Source organism: Hylaeus volcanicus, chromosome 1 (genome assembly GCF_026283585.1).
Source record: "Hylaeus volcanicus isolate JK05 chromosome 1, UHH_iyHylVolc1.0_haploid, whole genome shotgun sequence".
Taxonomy (NCBI): domain Eukaryota; kingdom Metazoa; phylum Arthropoda; class Insecta; order Hymenoptera; family Colletidae; genus Hylaeus; species Hylaeus volcanicus.
Genome location: NC_071976.1, coordinates 11,477,506 through 11,500,961, shown reverse-complemented (window position 1 = coordinate 11,500,961; position 23,456 = coordinate 11,477,506). Strand labels below are relative to the sequence as shown.

Sequence of the window (23,456 nt, the reverse complement as noted above, 5' to 3'; positions counted from 1 at the left end):
AATTTGAAGAAGTGTGTCAGAGTAGTATGACAGTTCATAGACGTTCGAGAATAATTGCTGAAGTCAACAAGCTGGAAAAGTGGCTCCTCGTGCTCATCGTGAATCAGAAGAATCAACACACTCTTCACTGGTTCGCTATTCTATCGAGCCATTCATGGTTCCGATAGTGACTTGCAACGTGAAGTGGATAATGTATGATAATCGGCGCAGATTTGCTCAGTGGCTAGAGTCCTTGTAGATGTTGTTCGCTCTAAGAAGGCAACATTGATTGCTTGATGGCCCATGATTGATTTATTATACCCCATCAAGAATTATTTCAATGTGAGACAATCTTTCCAAAGTTATTAAAATAGTACGATAGGGTACAGTCAATATTTAAATATTTTAATATAAATATTACAATAAGAAATTAGATATATTTTTAGTTACCGAACACTATCCTGAAATTAAGAGAACTAGATGCACCTTATAAACTATATTTTAGTTTCAAATATTTGAAGTCCACGTGGCAGTGCAAATGATTGTGGGCGACAAGATTTATTCGTGCATCGCACTTAGCCGCATTAAATTCAAAGCAATTTTTCCAGATCGCCTACGCCAATCTAGCCTCGGGCTTAAAGCCTCGGACTTCCTATTTACCGGTTGCCTCGAATTTATTTCTCGCCGGGACGATTGAATCAAGCGCGTAATTAGGGGAGTGGAGCTTTCAGCCTCTTTTCATCTCTTTCTGATTCAAATGACACCCTGCGACGCGATAATCTTTAGAGATCCTCGGGGATAAGAATTTTCAAGCGCATTTATTTATTAATTTATGTAGAGTCTTTCAAGCGATCCTATTTATTAAAAAGAGCAGGAAAGTTTCAATTGCTAGAATAAAAACAAATTTTGTTAATGTCTTATTAATGCGAGCCTAAATATTACCACCGCTATCGTTTTCTATTCGACCGTCAACGAACACCTCCTCCTTTCTCGACACCGTAAATTCCCGATTAATCGATGCTCATTTTTCGCAGCGGACAATCAAATCACCGCGTGCAATTAGCGAAGTGGAGTTCCACGGCGCGTTTCAATTTCAGTTTTAAGTCGCACGGATTTACAACGGCCCCCGTGCTCGACGCCCCGTGAATTTAATACATGCCAGCGGGCACGATTTGTGCCTGCGAAAAAAGGGGTTGGAAAGTGAACCGAACGTGAAACGTATGCACGGCTCGTCTTTTTTTTCCGTCCGTGCGAAATTTGTTTTTCGTCCGTGGCAATCGAGTCGCGAGTTGCGCGTTTCGGATTCGACGCTATGATTGAAACTGGGATGTGTTTTTTTTTTTATTATTTTTCCCTTTTTTTTGTTACCTCGCTCGCACGGCTCCCGTTGAAATCGGTGACGATCGCAGAGTAATGTTTGTCGAACGAATGAAAATCGAGCGTTAATCGAATTCGAAATCAAAATTCAAATGTGGGCGACACTTTAATCCGAACGCGTCAGATTACGTTCGAACTGGGAGTAAATCTCTGGTGGCGGAACAATTATGCATCTTTTTTTGTTTACAGTAGTTTCTGGCTGGCAGCTCGCTTGTAATGTAAGTTTTATTCGGGTTGGATTTAGTTTTTGGTACGGACGGAATGAAAATGATTATTTAACGGGCATAACGCGTTTTTTGTGTTCCGTTTAGTGCCCTGTTTCGCGTCACAGGATTAATTGCCGACGACTCCGAGTGGCTCAAGTCAACTTGTTTTAATTTATGAGAGTGCACAATTTCCGAGAGAATTGCAATTTCATGGAAAATTCTAGGAGAATGGTAATCCATCGTTATATCGAGGGACGTTTACTTTAATCTATTATTTCATCATTGTACTATGCGGTGTAATTAATTGCACAACAAATTTTATCATAAGAAAGCTTACCATCTACTTGAAATTAATTGCATACGTATTATTGGAAGGTACATATTGTTATTAGATTTTATTATTTATATCGTTTTCGTTATTGCTTTTATATATTATTGTACATGTCATAGTTTGAAGGAAGCAAACAGGTGAAAGGATCGACGTCGCAGTAGTCAGGAGCAGGCATGGTCTGACAGTAGTTACGGATAGACAGCGGTCAGACAGGGTTTAATAATGCACGGACACGATGCACACGTTCCAAATTGACTAATGACAATGGTGAAAGAGTAAGTTTTCTCAGGAAAATGCTAAAACCATTTATTTTATGACTGTGGTATACTCGACAAAAAATTAATATTTTTATTCTATTTATATAAACACACGTCTCCGTCATATAATTTTCTATTGATTTTTATTTCTACAATGAAACCAAAGATAGAGTTGTATTTAAAGTTATAAATAAACTTATTTCTCCATAAATAATTAAAATTGACATTTTTATTCTACGCCCAAATATATGTTTTCGCATAGAAAATTCTAATAACTGATATTTGAATGTGATATTTAAAAATATAATTCCAAGTGGCACATCTATCTTGCAATAATAATAATTAATTATTAAATTCCAGAGTATATTAACCAACATTCCGGTTAAAATCAAATGAAGAGGCAAAGGTTTAGCTAATATTGTTATCGAAAGGACCTTTCCACGAGCTTGCAGGAAAATTTAATTTCACATCGAACCAGACTCGATTAACCGTTCGCATAGCATCAGCCTCATCATACTAAATCCCTTCTGGTATGATACATTCTGTGTTGACTACCACATATACTAACAGGAATTCCATCTATGACACTGATTGGTAGTCGGTAATCGATCAACGATCAAATTCGGTTACTGATTGCAAGCAGCATCAAAAAATCCAAAATTCAAACTGTATATTTACTATTATTATTATTCTGGAACAGAGCATACTTTATTATTTATATTTCATTTCATTATTATCCCTCCATAACAGAATTGTCTAAACATTTTTTTTCACTAATACAGCATAAATCTTCAAGGTTTTGCTTTCCAATGACACGTCCTCGTTCCGATTTTAGGCTGTGTTTTCCCTAATGCATAATATTTCAGCCACGCGGTTCCCTCACTGTCGTCGCGCGAAATTTAGCAATAAATACACGTTCGCCACACCGCCGTCGGGGTTCAGCGTCCTAATCGGCGAACTTTTCCAACCTGCTCGTGGCCATAAAAAATTACGATATCCATAAAATGTCCATGGCGCGCGTTGACGACTCTCAGCAAAGAAACGTTCTATCTTCATCGCGGAATTAAAGCAATTTCCTCAACGAGGTACGTGCTTTTTTTGAGGAAACCAACCGACAATCGTGCGTATTAAATTCGTACCGTTCATCGTCCTTTTTCTGCCGCTAAGCCGCTAAATGATGTAATTGCCGAGATACTGACCAGTAAGGAACGCTGCGCAACCGTATGAAAACCCAAGAGAATTTCGCCGTTGAAGGGGATGGCAGAATGGTCCAGGTTGTTGCGGATTGCACGCTTTTATTCGTTGCGTTCCATGCATAGGTCGCTTGTGGAATTTTAAACGGAAAAAGCAGAGCGGCGGAATGAATGCTTGCGTCCAGGCGAGTGAGAACGTAATTGCAACTGTTATCTGAAAGTATACAGCTGCCTGAAAGTCAGGGGCAGAAGCCAGAAAGATCAGTTCAACGATAGTTTGTGAAATATTAAAAGCTGCGAAAGTGAATTCGTCTGTTGAAACATCGACTGAGTTTGAGATAAGAATTCTTCTTTCCTATTTTTAAAGAACATGTGTCTACGTACGTACCACTCTTAGCAAGAGATTAAGGCCCCAGTTGGTTTCATTGTCTCGAACTTTTTGTGTTTCTGGCCACCACGTGCACTTCTAGGGTCTTACTGCTTTTCTCTTGGTAGCTATTGTCGTACCATAATCCTACGCCTCGGCACTTGCAAACGGTGGCCTTGGCAGACATGCAATCATCCAAGTACAATTTTTCAACATGCAGCACACGTATGTATGTAGTACAAATTTTTAGTAGATAATGAGAATTCGAATGAAATGAATGATCGAGTTATTCGGTATACATATGGAAATATTCATATTGCACATTGCAGCAGATAATTTGAATATTCGCGTAATCGATAATCTTGGATGGTTAAAATTTTCGTACGCGTTCTTATGGACAAGTATGAAATTCCATGAATTTTAGTGGAATGCGAAGAATCCAATGATCCCGTGGTCCATTATAATAAAACGTTGAGACCATAAAACAAGCCAACTGTATTTTTACGATATTCTTACTAGCTTCCTGAAAGTATATCGAAACTCCCATTTTCAATAAAAATCCATGTACATTATTTTACAAAAATTACCATTCTTTCCGAATGAAAATTAATCTTCCTTCGAGTCATTAATATCGAAGAATTAATTTTTTACGAGCTCAGCAATTAAAGTACAATTTACCAAGGAAAGCAGAAGGAAGTTTCTTAACGAAGTCATTATCTCGGTGACCAAAATAAAATATTTGAACGAGATTTATGCGGCTCTCTCTCTCTCTCTCTCTCTCTCTCTCTCTCTCTCTCTCTCTCGCACGCGCTCTCTCGTTGAACGTCGAGACAAAATGAAGTTTAAAACCCGAGTTCAGTAATTGCCAAGTTTTCTGCAAGTGTAATTAAAAGTACTGTCGCGAGATTGGGCCGAAATTTTGTTGAGTTGATTTGCAAGTTTCGAGGCGCGCCGTCTAGTTAGCCATTTTCTTTTCAGGAAGTTCCTTGGTGTCGTGCAATTCGAAACTCTCGTCGCCCATTGAATATCAAACCCGTCGAATTCCGTCGCGTCGGCGTCGAGGGTGACGGTTAAATATCGCATAATAGAATAAGAGGATAACATTCAAAGTTTTCAAATTATTTTCGCTTCAACGTACGTTTCGAAGACGATTTCAAGCTTGACGACGAACGAACGCATTAGCTGATAAAAAACTAGGTAACTTTATGGATTAATCGAAGGGCTAGGGAGGATAGAAAGTATTTATCTTTGGAGATAAGAAGATTGGAGGTCGAGAAATTAAAGATAAAGGCATCGGAGATCAAGAAATTGAAGGTAAAGAAATTGCAAATAAAAAATGGAGACCACGGATAGTTTACAATAAATTTATGATTGATAACAATATTTTCTTGAATTCATTCGAGTGTTCTACGTTTGAAATTGAAGTAGCTATAAAAAAAACAACACAGAAGAGAAATTGTCGCATGTGGCTCGCAGTAGACACTACTCGACAGCTAATCTGAGCCACCGCAACCTTTTCCTCCGATATAGGTCAAAGTTATCCGCTTCCTGTACAAGAAAATTTCAGAGCAACGTTAACAATTTACGCGCCGCCACGACTATCGATTACAGACCTAGATCAGACCTATTTGATTGCGGGGGTGTAGGCTTGAGATTAACCGAATTGTTAGCGCAGTTGGGACGAGGGGTTTAGCGAGTCGCTTCCGATGGTAAAACACGGTTCACGGGCGAAATAATCGTTCGAATCGCGAACAATACGGACGCAGGAAGGTGGTGCACGGCAACCATGGGGGTAGGAAGTTAGCATCCGTCCGGGCGATACGAAATTTCGGTTCCGCGTCCGCGAACAATGCATGCAAATTCGCCGAATAATCCGACGATGAATCGTCGCGCGGTTTCCCGACAGTATCTGCAACACGCGGGGAATTGATACCCTTTGTTTCGTGGGGGGGGCCCCCCCCCCCCGAGAACGATAGAAAAGCGACGTGTTTCAAAGGATTCTTGCGCCGCGTAACTGGCTAATACAATACAACAGCTGTCCGCGTCATCAACAGGTTTATCAACAGGTGAGAACGACGATACAAACTCGACCCACGAATGACGAAACGGCCAGAGCTGCGGTCGTTATTGGGGTAACACCGAAGCCAGGAATAGTTAACTATTTTTTGGATACTTATTTTTCAGGATTTATTTCAGTATGTTGTTTTATCAGGGGTGTGTGCAAGGATTTGGTAAAATCTCGAAAAAGTATCAAATTGATGCTTTGTTTACGAATACATTCTAGTCTTGGAAGCACCAACGTCAATATTATCAACTTCAATTACAAGATTGCGGATACTTTATACATTTATGATTCGTGGATGATGAAACGTGGGAAAATTTATGAAAATGTGCAGAAATGCAAAAATGTGTAAGAAATTAATGGACAGAATTTTTTCACTTGGAAAGCATTTACTTTGATATCTCAAGACAGGGACGAGTAAGTTGCAGGGAACCCATACAGGGTTAATGAGAATATACATGTTACACCATTAAGAAAACAGTCTTCCTTCCTGATAACATTCTATAACATTTCACCTTTAACTACCTCACGTGGATACACATGACAGGATAAAAGAAAATATTACAGAAGCCTGTTTTAAATAGTCGTCCAAAGAATTAACCGGTTCAAGGGAACGCATGGTTCGAACAAAAAAAAACCTGGGCCCCCGGGGTGGAGCAAAAACGTCGGCAAGAAGCTGGTACGTTTGCTTAATAAGAGAAAAACTCACCGCGAAAGCCGCTGGGAGGAAAAAGAAACATCGTGCGCGGGACGAACAAAGGATAATTTATAAAAGTCGCCTGTAAAATAAACGCACGCTGGCCAGATGACGAAGCTGTGTTCGTAACTCTTGTACATCCCTCGGATAATGACTTTGTAACTACTTAAAAACCATTCTTGGTGACAAAGAAAATGAGTCAATAACTAAAAAATATTTTTCGGTGGTTTAGACTCTTGGAACGAACTTTCGATATTCTAGTTCAATAATATGTAGATAATCGTCTACAAAATCGAAAAATTTCGAAATTTCAGAGACGAGCCATTCCAATCGTTCGCTCTGTTAGCCGTACCTTCGAATCGACGTGGTCGAAGCGTTCTTTATGCGGCTCGCGTGTGCTAGTCGCATTAATTCAGCAACTCAACGGGGCCTAAGAGTAACTATCGACTAGCTCGAGCTTTTAATTGCTCTGCCGGAATTGTGTCGGTGACCGTTTGCGACTCGTTCCCAATTACTCTTCGGGCCGTGCATTTCTGCGAAGCGTTTTGCGTTTAATTGATGCGACGTTTCTGAACCCTATTAACATGTTCGTCTCGACAATAATTGAACCGGTGTGTACTGCGACTCATGTGTCTCGAGCACAATAACGATTGAAATGGGTCGCCGGATCGACGTCGATAAATTCAGCTTAAAAGCTTGAGGCTCGAAAGTTCAACATATGCCTCCAAAACGCGGTTAATCCTTAGAAACGAAACCATGACCCTCTTCTTTCTTCTTTCATCGCATACGCAGTCCACCTTTAATTTGAAAACTCGCCTAGCCTCTGTTCTAAAGTTGGCGCTCTCGCGAGTTTACCGTTGCTCAATCGCCATTGAAAAGCACGAAGGAACTCCAACTCGTTCAAGTCCTAATTAAAAATCGAACGAAAGTTTGAACCAAATGTGAGAAGTGCTGCGATCGAGAGGCGTATGAATTTCATGTATTAAGATTGCAAACGAGCAAAGTCTACGAAAGAAATTTTGTACTTCTACCTTTTGAGTTCCTTTGTGATCGATACAATTTTTCTTTACTACAAACGCACCTTGACGTGCCAAACTTGTTATAGGTGTAATATATATATATTTCGTCGCATTTCTCAACTTTTTGTTTTATGGAGTTAATCGATGTGTGTAATGAACGACTCATTTACTGTACACCCAAAATGTAATAGTGACTCCATTTATTGAGAAAAGGACAGAGGAGAAAATAGTCATGGTTGTAGTACAGCCCCAGGCGACCGCGCTAGGGGATTAATATCGTCGATCTGGGTTACAGGAGCGAGATGAATGATTACAGCGTTAACGACAACCTCGTTCCGCGCCCGGATACGGTTTAATAGAGAAATATCGACAAAGCGTCTTGAAAATTTCCGTTTCCCTCATGGGGTAAAAAATATGGGAGACGGTAAGAAAAGCGGAACTGGCGGAACGTCGATTGCGTCGGTGACGTGCATGACGTGTGATATTACGACGATCAGAGTCAGCGACCATCCATAAGTGACGACTCCTGTGTTCCGACTCGCATGTTATTTTCAAAAATCAACCAAGGTTTCCGCGCCCTATTTCTAGGAGGGATTGAATCCATTCAGAAATTCGACGGAAGAAAGCAACCACGGATATTGGATTTTCTTGCGAGCAACGGAATACATTGAGTTCTTGGCTGGTAAAACGTGTACTCTGTATATATACATATATTAGTACTGCCTGGTTAATTCAGTTTAATCGATCGCGCGACCTTTGAAACGCATTTCTTATTCAGGGACAGTTAAATCGAGGAGGAGTGAATTTGAAAAGCGTAGAGAAATTCTTTTCTATTTTGGGTGCTGCTATGAAAATTTCATTTGTAATCAAGCATAGCGTAAGTGGAGATTCTTGAGGATTTATGCACCTGTCGGTGTTAACTGATTGTAAAAGGGGTGTTGATAAGATAGACTAGTTTTTCATTAATGTAGGACACTTGTTCGATAACATAAACCACGCGTTGATCGTAGGATTTATCGACAGAGTGTTCTTCCTTACCAGAAGAATCGAGTGATCTGCATTGGCCATAGAATTATATGGCATTACTGTCATAGAATCTATTTTGGTAAATCAGTTTTTTCACCAACTATTTATTCATACTTCTTTGAATATATCATTTAATAAATTTCTTTTATCATTATAACAAGCTCTGTTTGCTTTCTAGGATATGAAACATCTCTTGCCTCGAAGATCTACTCGTCAATCCATTGAGGCACGCTAATGACGGATTCGCGTGCCTCTGAAATTGATCAGAATGCAAGGTGCAAATCGCTCAGAGAAATATAGCGAGTCGCATCGTTTTTGGACGCGAAACGAAGGTTCCCATCCATATTCACGATCCAATTATCCGGTCAACGTGCGATGACATACTTCCTAATTCTGACAATTGTTTTGCTTCCCCTGGTGCTTACAGATTGCATGGTTCCCGTCGGTGACAGTGTTAATGGAAAGCTGAGTTACGTAAACAAAGCGTGGTCGTGCATCAATCGTGCATTCATGATTCGAATTTGTTCAACATGAGGTGCGTGTTGGGAGACAAGTGAAAGGCTCGAGGTATGTTGAATATTGGATTATAGTGTTTAATTTCCTTGATTAAATGTTTCGACCTTACGTTCAGGCAACATCGATCCACGAAATCTAACGAAATAAAGGAAATTGGAGCCAAGGAGAGGAAAAACCGTTTTCTACAATGTAGATAATAGAAAAATGGAAAATGGAAATATAGAAATTTTTACAAAAGAGAAGGTGTAATATATACACTCAAAAATAATTGTTTCCCTAACAAATACACAATTGCCAAGAGTCTACCATCCAAGAGTCACGAACTAAGATTACCCACCTTTCGATATTTCAGAAGACAACATCTCGAAGAATCGACGATACGTCGAAACGTGATGTGACCCAGTAACGCGTGCGCCAATTTTCTTTCTCAGCGTTTCCAAGACGTCAGGCACTATGTTTTCGCGGTATTTCGAACCTCAGCTGTAAGAATAAGTTGCTTCTTATGCTGGCATTTCTTCGCAGCATTCTTCTTGAGAAAAGTTCATTTTTTCCGTCCAAATTTAATAAATAAATAAGCTCCTATAATTTCTGACAATATTAACTATTCAATCAACAGTTTAACTTCTATGCACTTTTTATTTCCTGAACTCTATTTCAATCGCCCCGTATAAATTTCCACCGCGAATAAAGAAGTACACTTCACCTTCATGGAACGTCTATTTTTACACAGAATAAATTACGGTATCCATGCGCGTGTGCCCCTGCTGAAGAAGAATTACGAGCTGCGGGATGCCTCCACTGTCTGCATGAATCTTCGGTATCCGGTCGATTCTCTTGGGTCCTTTTAAGGATGTCTGCGCGAACTTATCCTATCGGCACCATACATGTTCGCCATAGCTCTAAAAAAACGATATTTCGCTAGTGGATCCTAGGGTACTGTTACGGGCCGTTCACACCTTGACCTAAAGTTTACGTACCGCGACAGCACGAAGGGAAGTTTGCCGATAGAAATAGCACCTCTCGATTGATATTATTATTATTGCACTTGTAATTGCAAAAGAAAAATTGGAACGCATTCGACGGCGAGGGTTGAGCTTCTCGAGAGCAGTCGTGCTCGAAACCCTTGAAATTCTTGGCACGTTCGCGCCGCATAACCGAGCGGAAACGTTGCCCGCGCGCGGCAGCCCGACGGTTCCACGAGAATTTATATTTCACAAACCGTGGTGAATTATTTTGATCGCGTTTATGACATGTGAGCTCCCGCGGAAACGTATCGCGCACGCAATTCTACATTTCTTCTCTTTTTTTTTCGCGATAAATATTTCCAGGGAATTTGCATCCGTGAACGCTTCGCAATTATTCATCGAGCGTGAAATTTAACGCACCGACGATTCGATAATGCGAACGCAACGTGGAATTAATCGGCGCCGATCACGTGCAGGACTGTATTACAGAATGGAATATATATATGATTTGCATTTTTGCTAAATTGATATTTGTAAGTGCTGTACGTAATTCGAAACCTATTACATGGACCTCGTCCAGACTATTGCATCTACCATTGCCCATGAAATATATTTAGTCCCATTGGTCTTTCTGGAGTCTGCTCATGGTTGTGTCTAGCCGGCGCAATTAATTTGGTGTCCATTCGAACGACAATCGATTTACGCGTCGATGAACGCTCTCGTGGCGTTTATCTGCGGTCATGCAATTACTTCCCGTATACCGCCAACCACGAATTGTAGTGGAAAATAGGGAGCAGCATTTAGATCTATTGAAATTGCTATGAAGAAAAGAAACGCGCCCAGGAAAGCAATCGAACGAAATTATTTAATTTATCACTCTTCGACAATCGTATCCAGTTCTTTCAAGACACAACTCACGAATTGTCTCAATTAAACTGTTAATTTAAAGTGTTCTGTCTAAAGAATAATATTATGATAAAATCGCGCTACTATGCTCAATATATAGGATGCTAGACGTATTGGCCATTTCCATTAGATAAATGAGGTTTCTAATGTATTCTACTCGCGAAATTCATGAAATTCGGAGATTCTTGCCAAACTCTGCAACCTTCCACCGTTTCAAGAACAAAATGTCTGCTCGTGCTCCATTCTGTTTGCACGATTTTACGCTGGAACTTACATTTCCACGTCAAAACATTCCACGTATCAGAGATTTATCGAAATGTCAAGGACACGTACCATAGAGTCCCGAAATCAGGAAGAATTAAATCCACGTTTGGCAGCAACATTGCAGAGCAGAAGTCATAAAAATTTATGACTAACATCGCGCAAAATTTAAATACATTAACATGAACGTTAGAAAAAAAATTCACAGAGATTCAAATGCTAAAATATTATTGGGATATTTAATATCGTAATTGATAATGAAAAATTCCGTTCCTTTCTATTCCAATGTGTAAATCGAAAATTTCCCTAAAGAATAAAATCATGTTGGGAGAAAACTGAACGTGCCTCAGTGCCACACTGACGGAGCTTATAATTCATGGAGTAGCAGAAAAAGAAACAGCGACGACCATCCTCGCCAGGAACGTCTTATCTCTCCAGCTCATCCTTTCAAAAAGTAAGGTGGAAAAAAGGGCAAACAAATTACCAACGCCCACCCCTCGTCCTTTTTCGCAGCGATAATCACCGACGCGCGAAACACTATCCACCGAGCGCAAATATTGACAGACGTTACAAACACCGGGGAAAAACGACAGAGCGGAAACAGTGGTTGGACGGTGAACGGGTAGAAAGGCACACACAAAAATCCTGCCAAGCACACCGTTATATTTTCATTACACCGTCGTATCGTCGGCTCCGTAAATAAAGCGAGGCGCGCTGTTTTCTTCGTCGACCCTCGAGGAACCAGCAGCTTATCCGCAAACGGTGTCCACGACAAAACAGTTTCTAGGGGTTGCCGCCACCGTGTGGGGTCCACATGCTCTGAATTTCTTTGGACAACGGCTTGCCATTCCACCGTGATGACTTATTTGCATGGGGAAGTTGGACGATATTGTTTTTGGGATATTTAACGTCGTCGAGTATAGCCTGGGCTCATTTGTTCTAAAGTAGGTTGTACGATGTTTCAGATAGGACACTTTATTTAAAGAGTTGAGGTATTCCTTTTCTGGAAATGTTTTTATAATGCAGTATGATTCACCAGTATCCCAAACACTATAGTGCTGCATTTCCTCCTAGCTCATCTCATTCTGTCGATGTTGACTCCATATTCGCCGACTTGGACCCCGTACACGAGCAGCTCTTCGAGTAGACACTGAGAAATCACCTTCTGAATCATTGAACTCGCGTGCAACACGGCATTTGCTAACGTTAAAATACCGGTCGACCGCCAGCCTTCCTCTCTGCGACGCGACCGTTCAAGAAACGACGTACGTGCGAATTTCTTAGACGCTTGGAATTCCTCGTGGAGAGCTTTTAACTTTTCCGAAGCTCTCGGTGAATTTTTAACAGGGTGACAAAAGTTCATACGAGAGTTTTATGTATGCACATTCGTTTTTATTTATGTGGGACTAAGTATTGTTTACGTTTTTGAATTGCAGGTGTAGGTTCTGAGTTATAGTGTTCACACAGGAGTAAGAAATAATAATGATAAATTAAGCAAATAATTGCAAGCTACGATGATAGTAATTATATTATTGACGACACTCTCTCGTGAAAAATAATAAAGTTCCCTCGAATTTTCTCCTACGTCTGTAAACGAAGATTTTTCTCCAAACATTCAAGTTTATATTCACATAACCCTCTCCCTTTCGCCAAGTCACGTTTCGAATGAAAGACTTCCTGTAGATCGCCCATGTCCGTTATTTTCTTAGTCAGCAGAACCATGTCGGTCCTCAGGTTGTTCGTTTCGAGCTCCAGCAGTCTAATGTCCTCCAATCTCTGATTATATTGCGCCTCGATCCACTAGAGCGACCTGTGCAGCACTTTTATTGGACCGTGCCAAGGGCTCTACTCATTTCTCTTGACCAATGGCATTCCTGGAATGATCCAGCCGTTCATTACTACGTCGATGTCTTTGTGTCGTCCAATATTCGGCTTCGCTCGCTGGATTGCAAGTGTCTTCTCTTCGAGTGCTTCATCTTTTCGATTGCACGTTTCAAATCAGTCATCTCGACCTTTACGATCTTGCTCTCCTCCACCCTCCCTTGCACTGGAAGACGAATGGCCGAGAGAGACTCCTCGAAAGCTGAGTTAAACGATCCTGTGGCAGTACAAATACCACAAATTGCATTCTTACAGCTCCAGAAAAATATTACAGAGAAGAAAAGGAAGACATTGATCTAAAATTCTGCGAGATAAAAATTACATTAAGGGAGTTGAAAGAAAATATTCTTCAAGAAGAAGCTTCCATCAGCTTCGATATACCAAAAATAACACGTGAATATATTTCAACTGTTAACAAGGATTGCCACGACACATCCAGCGTGCTTCCCACGCAACATCGTCAATCTTAAGCCACTGTTTCCTACCTAAGGTTTGCTTAATCTGATGATTAACTGCCTTCAGCTTCCCCTTCAGCTTCTGTATCCTGTCCCTATACTTCCACCATGTACCGTTTCAGCCTCGATCAGGTTTCACCGCTGCCAGAGCATCGTTTCGGATCTCCTCAACCGTTTCTTGCAACCGAAGACCTCGCTTGGGTTGCCCTGAAACTATTAATGCGACGAAATTAGTTCAATTGCGATGCACGCGAATCACTGTCGCCTCTCCATTTCCACGGCGCGTAAATAGGAGAAACTATGCGCCGCTGTGCAGTTTTATCGTTGTACCGTCGTGTCACGAGAAATAATTCAGCAACGAAGAAACCGAGCGTGCGTTCGTGCCCCGAGTTGATGAATTTTTTGGCGACGAGGTGCGAAGGTTAAATTGCTTTTCGTGCGAACACTTGTTGCTTTAAGCAACAGATGAAGGATAACACATTCTGGCATTTATTGCGCAATGGAATGGCCATTAGAGAACTCAATGCCTATTTTATAATTTTTCGAAAGGGAGCAATAGTTCCTGGTCTGTTTAGAATTTTCAGAGTTCAAGGGATACTTTTTGTTCGAGTTACGCGTGTGTGACGAAGTGTAAGAGCGAAATGAGTTAGTATTTTTTATAAACGATAACGTGACCTTTGAATATTAATGAATTGTGAATTATTACTTGTGGAGATGCACATTTTTTTTTTTTAATAGGTGGCTACCGCTCTTTTATCCCCTGTGTCTATATTATGAGTGTTAAAACATTTTTACCTGAAATATTTAATAATGAACAGCGTAGAGAATGATTCGTGTTATCGTCAAACATGATTCCCGTTCAAACGGCGCCCTAATTGAATAGCCTTGCCATGTAGACTGTAGCCCTACCGTTGCTGGTTCTAGTTACTCGCACTAATCTAGTATTAATTACAATTTCATGTACAATCACGAAATGAGCCGTTTACATACATCCGATAATTTCCAACCACATACACGTATGCGATGCGGTTGCTCACGATGTATTCCCCTAACCATTGTCAAGACGATATTTCCTGAGACCAGGTAAATTCAATCCTGGGCCCGAGGGTTAGCCACCGCAACTTTATTAAATAAACAAAATAATTAGAACTGTTATTTCAGACAAGCAAAATACCTTTGGATGAATTTTTGTTTAGTAGAAATTCTAAGATCAAAAATAAAATACAAGAAATGCTCCGATTGCGTAAATATATTTTGAGTGTCAATGCATTTCTACCAAAAATACTCCATAATGAACAGTATGGAGAATGATTTATGTTATCGTCGAATACGATTGCCGTACAAAGGGCGTACTGCTCAAATCCCGCGAGATTATGCCACCGCGCCATTAACGAAATGGCAATCACCGTTTCTCATGACGGGATGTTTGAATGGCAAATTGTGGCATTTAGTCGCAAATCTCGTGAAATCATGACGTAACACGTGACCGTAGGACAAACCTGAAACGAACGACTGACTCGCGTCTACCTTTACCTTCCTCCGAGCAACAGACCGTCTGCACAACTCGCTTGATGTCTGAGCACACAGCACCCATATACCGCCCGGCGATCTCTCGGCTATGCGTCCGCTGTACAACTTGCCTGACAGCTCACGCTATATCAACACCTATTATTAGATAGATGTTTAACCGCGCACTACCACTTGTGAAAGTCCGATTACGAGGGACATGTGAGGGATTTCGCTGGTACTATCATACGCACACCAAAACACTTGTGACTTTACTGTAATTGTGGGAACGGAGGTGGTCAAAATTTTATCGGAACAAAGTTAACGTAAGTTTGTTAGGTAATTTGTTAAAATTTCAATTCCTCTTCAGTTTGGTGAGAACAGTTTCCCTTCATTCCTTGACAAGGAGTCAGTCGATGTTGATGCAGCTCGATGGTGAAAAAATTACGAAAATCATTTCATTTCAAAATGTATTTTGTAATTCTCATTAGAAGAATCCTACATGTTTTCGAAAAAACATTGATCCTTGTTCGATCGTACATGATTTGCATTCCATTTGTAAAACACTTCACTACTTGTCTTCTAAACTTTTTTTTCATCGCACGAAATTCAGCTATGAATTCTTGAACGATAGATTCAACGTTCCTTTTCACTCGCACAACACATCGAGCAACAAGTCCTGCAGAAATGCACACATAAAGTGCGCGAGCGTATTCGTCGCTTTAATCGTGGAACATCCTCTAGCCAACCCGATATTCTCCTGTGACCAGGACTCGAGAGGGTAGCACGCTAACAGGTATGATTGTAGAGGAATCATAATAATGCGATGTAGTATCACGTACAGTGGCGGCCATCAATTTTGGACTGCCACCTTCGTCGTTATAATCGCGGGATTAAGGATGGGCAGAGAATTTCCTTAATCGCGCGACGCTGGCAACGATAAGAGGATATACTGGATGTCTCGTTGTCTTTGTTACGGAAAATTTTCATGCATATATTCATGATGTCGGGCCTTTGTTTTAAACTTCATCCTAAGGGCCTAGCATTTCTCAACTCCATCGTTTATTTACTTGTGAAACTTTTACGATAGCTGGTAGTATCGTAGATGGTAAAAGAAATTATTCTTATAAAATTGAATTCCATTTATATTTCCTAAAGAATGTACAATCATTGAAGCAACAAAACTGGATTTGTTCTTTTTTTTGTTTACGATAAACAACCACGGAATAGAATTCGATCCGTCAATCGGATAAAAACAAGGACGCCACTGTTCACCGACGAAAAGTTATATTCCCTCCGCCCGGGGCTTCCCCGGAGAAATATGCGACAATTTGCATAGCAATTATACGACGGGGCAAATATCAACGCATTGTAATGTAAAATTTAATGGAAAATAAATTTCTCCCTCTTCTATCGAGCAGGCACGAGAATATAATTTTCCCAATTGCCAGTCGCGTAATATTTCTCGCATTATCCGCGCGATCAATTACTCGACTGATATTTTATTCCCCCGAAATTGGAATAATATCGTCTCTGATATACGGCGCGTGAAAATGGCCGCCGCCACTCATTGTTTCGGTGTTGCCGGATATACGAGGGCATAATTAAAGATATGAGATCCATTTGGTGTCGCCTGCTGGAAAATAAAACGCCAGGGCACTGGGATTTAATCGCCTTTTAATGCACGCCTCGACGAATTACGACTTGAACAGCTAAGAATGGTTTTTAACCCTTCAGGTGTAATGGACGACGGCATAATGGAGTGCAGGGATCTCTTCCTCCACGGAGATAAAATTGGAAAGGTGTAATAAAAGAATTCGATTTTTATTTTGTGTGGTGTCAGCTGTATTTGTCGATGCAAATTCGTTTATTACATTAGCTTTACATTCTCTCTTTCTCTCAGTTCAATACAATATGTTTCCTTGTTTCCTATTGTTCCATAGAATGCTCTCAACTTTCGATCTACATGCACAAGTACTGAGAATATTGTCTCTCGACATGTTATAATTATTATAATTGCTTCCTAACTTATATAAGCACCAACTCCTCGTAGTTCATTCTCATCAATCTTCCTTAACTCGTCACCATATTGTCTCATCAAGAACATGAGATCATTCGTGTTCGTGAAGTTACAAAATTTTCTTAGAGAATTTTCTCTATTTTAATTGAAATCTGAAGCGCTTGGCAGAGTCAGAGTTTGGAAGTCGAAGCATGTTTGTTTCCTTCGATCACCACGGTTTCGTACTTACAGTAACTAATAATCTCGATTGTATAATCTATCTAGATCGAAGGAACTCTAATTCAGCAATCCTTCGTTCCTCGAGTCTTGTTATTTGTTTGCAGGTTCGAAAGCTTCTTTTCGTTTGACATTTCTTTCCAAAATTGTTCGTGTCTAGAAGCTGTCCAACTAATTATAGGAAACGTGCAAGCATCGACGCAGACAATGCGCCTAAAGGAGAAGGCAATACTATTAATAGGATTACAAAGCTCCCGCAGGGGCGCATCGGTCGTTCATTTTAGCCACTTTGCGAGGAAGTTGGACGGAAGTTAAGGACGACCAGCGAGAGTCCTTTGTCGCGGCGAGACCGGGGGAAACGAAGCACAACATCTTTATGAGCTACTGTGCCCGCAAACTGCGATCGTGTTAGAACGGAATTGCAGCTCCGATCTTGTTGACTAAACAAAGACGCTGCTATTGGACACGCCGCTCTCCTTCAGGGATTAGACTTGAACATCCTTGTACCCTCAATGTGATCACGATGTATACACACGAGTGGCGTCTCGATAACGACATCCTTTACTCCCGATAACGTGGACGACCACCGACTGGCGCAATTTAAAGGTCGAGTTATCCAACTATTCGAGATGAACGTGCTTTATAAACGAATGAGAATCATCTGGAAGTTCGATCAGAACATATTACAGAATAATACAGTATAACGCAGCATGATAAATGATATGAGCACAAATCGATTAACTCCATAAAACAAAAAGTTGAGAAATCCGGTGAAATAATGTTGTGACTATGCCAAGTGCTTTGACACTTGAATTGAAAATTTCTCAAAAAGTGGAGTTAATCGAACGGTTCGTATCATCTTCAAGTTAAACTTTTTGTTGTTCAGGAAGACAAATTGGACGCGGCCTGGCCCAAGGTCGATTGACATTTATCCAAACGACCAGAGAGCATGCATGCTCACGTCCAGCGTACGTCGATAACGTCGAATCGAATTAATCCAAACGCCTTTGATGGAAATTAAATCCCCAGGATGGAAAATACTCCGCGACTACGTCGAGTTTCATCCCCGTGACACGAACTCGCGGCTTTGAAGGATTTTAGGGAGCCTTGGATCGTTGGATCGCTCGACGAGCCTCTCGCGTTACAGGAAGCCCCTCCAAAGATGCTTAATCTGTTATTGAGTAGGTTACTCGTAGGTTTCGTTCAGGATTGTTCCAAGAATCTGCAGTGTTAATATTGAAATTAATCAGTCAAAGAATTTTCAGGCAGTAGGGGATTTAATTTAATAATTAACAAACGATGTTCAGGATTGAGGAATACATTCAAAGTGTATTTTAAGTTAGTTATTACTGCAAGGTTATTGTAAGAAACTTTGGATATACACGCGTGGGAGTCATGCTTATCGACAGAGACCTAGGACAACATAAGACTCAGCTTTGGCGAAACTGAGAGATAGAATTACAATGGCTGTTTTGTATAAAAATATTAAATACAGAATTCAGCAGTGAAGTGTTCCGCAGAGCAGATGTACTCCATATTTTATACTCTTTAAAAGATAAAACATACTTTTTTTTTTACATCTCGAGATATACATATGCAAAAGACATTCACAGTCAAATCATGAGTCTCGAAATAGTAAAACATTTGCGTAAAACAACAATTATCGCATTACAAATATATAATGCGTCAGCTGTCCTTGACACGGTAGCAAAGTACAAATTGGACCCTGGCCAAAAATGAGTTCAACACGTCTCGTCTAATGAGATCGTCACGGTTTTCGAATGTCGAGACCTTCACCTTGGAGTAATCCCTCCCGAGGGCGTAAAACGCGACCTGTCCACGCTGACCTTGATCCCCTCGTCCCGGAATGTGTCATCCCGTCGCGCTGGCAGGATATCCCTCGAATCCTTCGTTACTTTTTCACGATCATCGCCATCGAGCCACGCCACTGACCGTCTTGTGATATTAATCGCGCCACCGACCCGATAAGGGTCCATGAAATTTACGAGCAATTTTTTCGGCAACATTGACGCCACGGGACGCTTAATAAACCACCGTCCCCACCGAAACTACCGTGGACACTGACGATGAGTAATACTCTTCTTTTCCGTTTCTTCGTGGACACTCGAGATTGACTGCGGTCGATGGGTCTCGTTATTGGCGGCTGAGACTTTGACAGCTTTATTGACAGGTCTCGCTTTCTATTTTTCTCGGGAAGGATGATCCATGCGAGAGCTAATAAAAATTACGCCTTTTTTTGTGCGCTCCAGATTTATTATAGTTGAAGGAGAAGGGGAATATTATAGGGTGTTGAGATTTTATGGGGTATAATAATACTGGAAAGAAGATTCTTTTATACTGGGATGGTCTTTAGTTCCAGGCCACTTTAATCTATTCTACGATTCGTTTTGGGAAGCTTGAATTATCTGAAAGGTTGCTTTTGTAATTAATTTAATATTGAAATGGGATTTTATTTAAAGCTGTGTTAAATAATATTTTCCGAGTTATATCTACGATCCATAAATTAATGGAATGGTGGTGTTGAACAAAAAATTTCAGGTAGAATTATTTAATTACAGTTTATTATACGAGAACGAATACGTGACGTTAAACTGGTCGATTTACATCGGGCAATATACACACATTTAAGGGCGGGCGATTTACACACTTGTAAAATTTCATCGGTTTTGCAACATATCGACCAATCAAGCACGTTATTTCCTCGACTATACAATTGTTAATGTATTTTATGTACAGGCCATCGAGAGGAGGAAAATGGTAAGTTTTTTTTTTATAATCGTTCAGCACCTTTAAACTACTAATACTCGCGCTTGCTTATTAGAAACTAACTCCGACTGGATGAATGCACTGGTCGACATTCTTATTTATTAAATAAACACGAATCAAATTATTACTATATAGCGTTCTGTACGGTTGATTAGTAATTTGTTGCTTTAGATTGCGTTTTTGAGCGATATCGTGTCACGTGAATTGCAAATTCCGCTTTATTTGCATCACGAATAAATGGCGAGGAGCATTCGATAAATGAAGATAAATAAATCTGAATAATTGATGAATTAAACAATCAATGATATTGTTAAATCGAATCGATTCATTGGATTCGCTTAATTATATATTTTTCTCTTAAAAAAGAATGGTATCATGCACTCTTCCAGACGAAGGAGATCGCTGTCAGGTCAATATTCACAATTCTGTACTTAAGTAATTTCGCAGTACTGTATAGAATATACAATGGCTTATCGTATGCAATAATTCACTCGGCAGTTATCGTCCATTGTAATACTGATCTGTTAATCGAAAAAGCTTTCTGACAAACACCCATAAACACACAATCGAGCTGCCATGTATTGCAAGGAGAAAGAAAGCTCAGTTCTGGAAGGAATTCCAAGTATGCACACAGTGTTAGGTCAGAAATTTTAGTCAACCATTCTATGGTTTTCAACTAACAAGAAAAGTTTGGCAATTCGAAAATTCGACCAAATTCCAAACTCTGCAGAAATACTGTTCGAGGGATGATAATAACGTGACTGAGTTTTCATACTATTCTGAATATTTGTGAAATCATAGAAGATAAGCAGCGAAAATTTAATTCCGTATTCTACTTAAAACAAGATAAACATTTTTTTCTCCTAGCAATACATACTGGTCCATTAATTTTTGCCATTTGAGGGGAATACGGAACGCCTAACGCACCCCCTTCTCCTTTCTAACAAACTTCCACTTATTGTGCCTCCGAAACGTTAGATTTCTCTTTCTCCCAACACTTATCTGTACAAATCATTTAAACAAAAATGCAAAATATCCTTTGCATCAACCATAGTTCGTTATCATTAAATAATTAAACAATCGTGAAACTTGACAGATAATGCTACAGCCATCTAACGGTAAACGGTCCCAACAATCCTTAAAGCTAATTTTGCGATACAGTCTGCGCCCTCGACAGTGAAACGCTCAAGTTTGTATAGAAATAATCACAAGCAGGCAAATATTCTATTTTTCTTTATATGTGCACAGTTTTACATCGTTCCAAGCATAATCCGTATTAATTTAAATTAGTTAAATTAGTTAAATTAGTCCTTGATTGCTGGGCTTGGAATTGCTCAAGCTTATTTTTTTTATTAAAGAGAACAGTTACACCCCTAGAAAGAGGAAATCGCCATTTACAACAGAACGCCTAAGTTCAGAGAGGAATGGTTTATATTTCCCACAGATAGATGGCGAAACCAGGTGTGCTTCCGCGAAGGTATAATACTTATTTCCACATAAATAAATTAGTGACGTATTGGCTCAATAAATTTTCATTAGATTTATTTAAACTAAAATGTCATCAGGTTGAAAGATTGTTCTACTGAACATGACAATAAATTTAATATAAAAAAATATGTCAAGAGAGATTAATAATAAGTATCTTAACTACACATATAATTTTACACATTTCCAATAGTTTTCCGATAAATTGCATATTATTAATTGTTATACTTTTCATGTTATAACGTCGAACAATCTACTCATGGTTGAAATCAAGGGAGGAAAACATTTTCCTCTTACAACTTAGGTCACTCGCTACAGATGGCGATACCATCCCCTTTCTAGGGGTGCAATATTTAAAGTACCCATTCAATTTAAATACTGTACCATCAATTCCCAGTTCCTCCTTTACAACAGAGTTCCATAGACATTCAAATTAACAAATCTTTGTGAAATACGTATAATAGCACTTTGAGAATGATTTATGATGCATGCATACAATATATTGCATATTATGTTTAAATGATGCACAGCTAAACGTGCTAAAATGCAATAATACTTATTTAAATCCTAACACTTTAAAGAAGGTGCATGGCAAGTATAGTTTGCTATTTTGGAAACGGTTGTGTATTACTGTACAGTAATAAAATAAAATTTAAATTTATTATGTACATAATCTTTTTACAATAAATTCCAATTCTGATTAAAATCTATCAAGAGCTCGTTTCACCCCCTTCTTCCAGATGCAATGAAACACATTTGATCTCTCCAAAGTTGGACAATTTTATCTAATTTAAAAATGTCTAATCTCCTTTAGTTCAGACGTGAATTACACTTAAATACAATAACAATCTTTTCGTATTTTGCTTCCCGACACAGAGCCGTGACATTATTAATAATTCATCAATTATTAAATGAAATTACACCGAAAAAATCATGTAACATCTTCACAAGTACATTAACGCGGACAAAAGGTTTCAGTTCGACACCCCACGTTCTTTTCTAATATTAAAATTCCAAATGTTGCCCACGTTTCGACCCAAGACATAAGGAAATCCCCCAAAAATCCCCTTGAAGGTTAACAAATTATTAAACCAATACTCGAGATATTCGAGTCGATGACACCAAGTTCATAGGATTGATAATCCACTACATAGTTTAAACGACCCCATTTAGCGTTTCGTTCGCACAACTAGAAGCTTGTCGTGAAGGAAAACGGGATCTGGCGAGCAGTGTTCCCCTCAAACGGAACAAATTAATCGACCTCTGTGTAGAACCGCGCTTTCAATGTGTTTCGATGATCCTCATGGCGAGCTGATTATCCAAGCCCGTAGAAGAAGAATGCTGGCGATCGCAACGTGCAGCTCGTTCAATCGCTGATGATGATTCGTTCGCGCTGCATTCCATTGATCGTGGTGAACCGCTGCCTGCTTTTCACCTGCGATGAAAGTATGTGTTGGTGAACCGTGAACGTTGTTTGGTCATTAATAAAAAAAAGTATGTTCGAATTTGTTCAGCAGGAAACTCAAACAATGTCTCGAATCTGTATGGAATTCTTCGTAGTTACCTTCGAGTTTCTCCTCGTCATTGTCACGACAACAAATGCAGTTCACTGTCATATTATTGGGTCAGTGTCTTGGTACACGTGGAACTAAGCTTATGTTCATATTTATCAAGACCTGTGATGTAAATTTGCTTTAAAGTGCCAGGTGACACACAGCAGACTGTCACTTACAAGAAAATAATTATTGGAAAGAGACGAGGGAGAGAAAAAATGTCCGTTAGAAGAAAGTCTATTATCGGATAGATCCGTCATCAGCTCCACATAATATCGCAATTTTAAATTAAAGAGACTATGCAGATAATTTACCGTTAACATTTGTATAGTATTCGATTGTTATAAATCAACTTGGTATTTTATTTATCGAAGTAATGTTATCGTTGGAA

General features: G+C 39.7%; 1 protein-coding gene across 1 annotated transcript in view; it reads right to left on the bottom strand.

Annotated features, from left to right (window-relative positions):
• Positions 1–19,584: 19,584 nt before the first annotated feature.
• LOC128877125 (zwei Ig domain protein zig-8-like) overlaps positions 19,585–23,456 on the bottom strand; it is an 86,677-nt gene continuing 82,805 nt past the window's right edge. Inside the window, exon 7 of the mRNA XM_054124159.1 lies at positions 19,585–22,947. Within this exon, the coding sequence (XP_053980134.1) occupies positions 22,814–22,947 (134 nt within the window). The 3' untranslated portion in view covers positions 19,585–22,813. The remainder of the gene's footprint in view (positions 22,948–23,456) is intronic.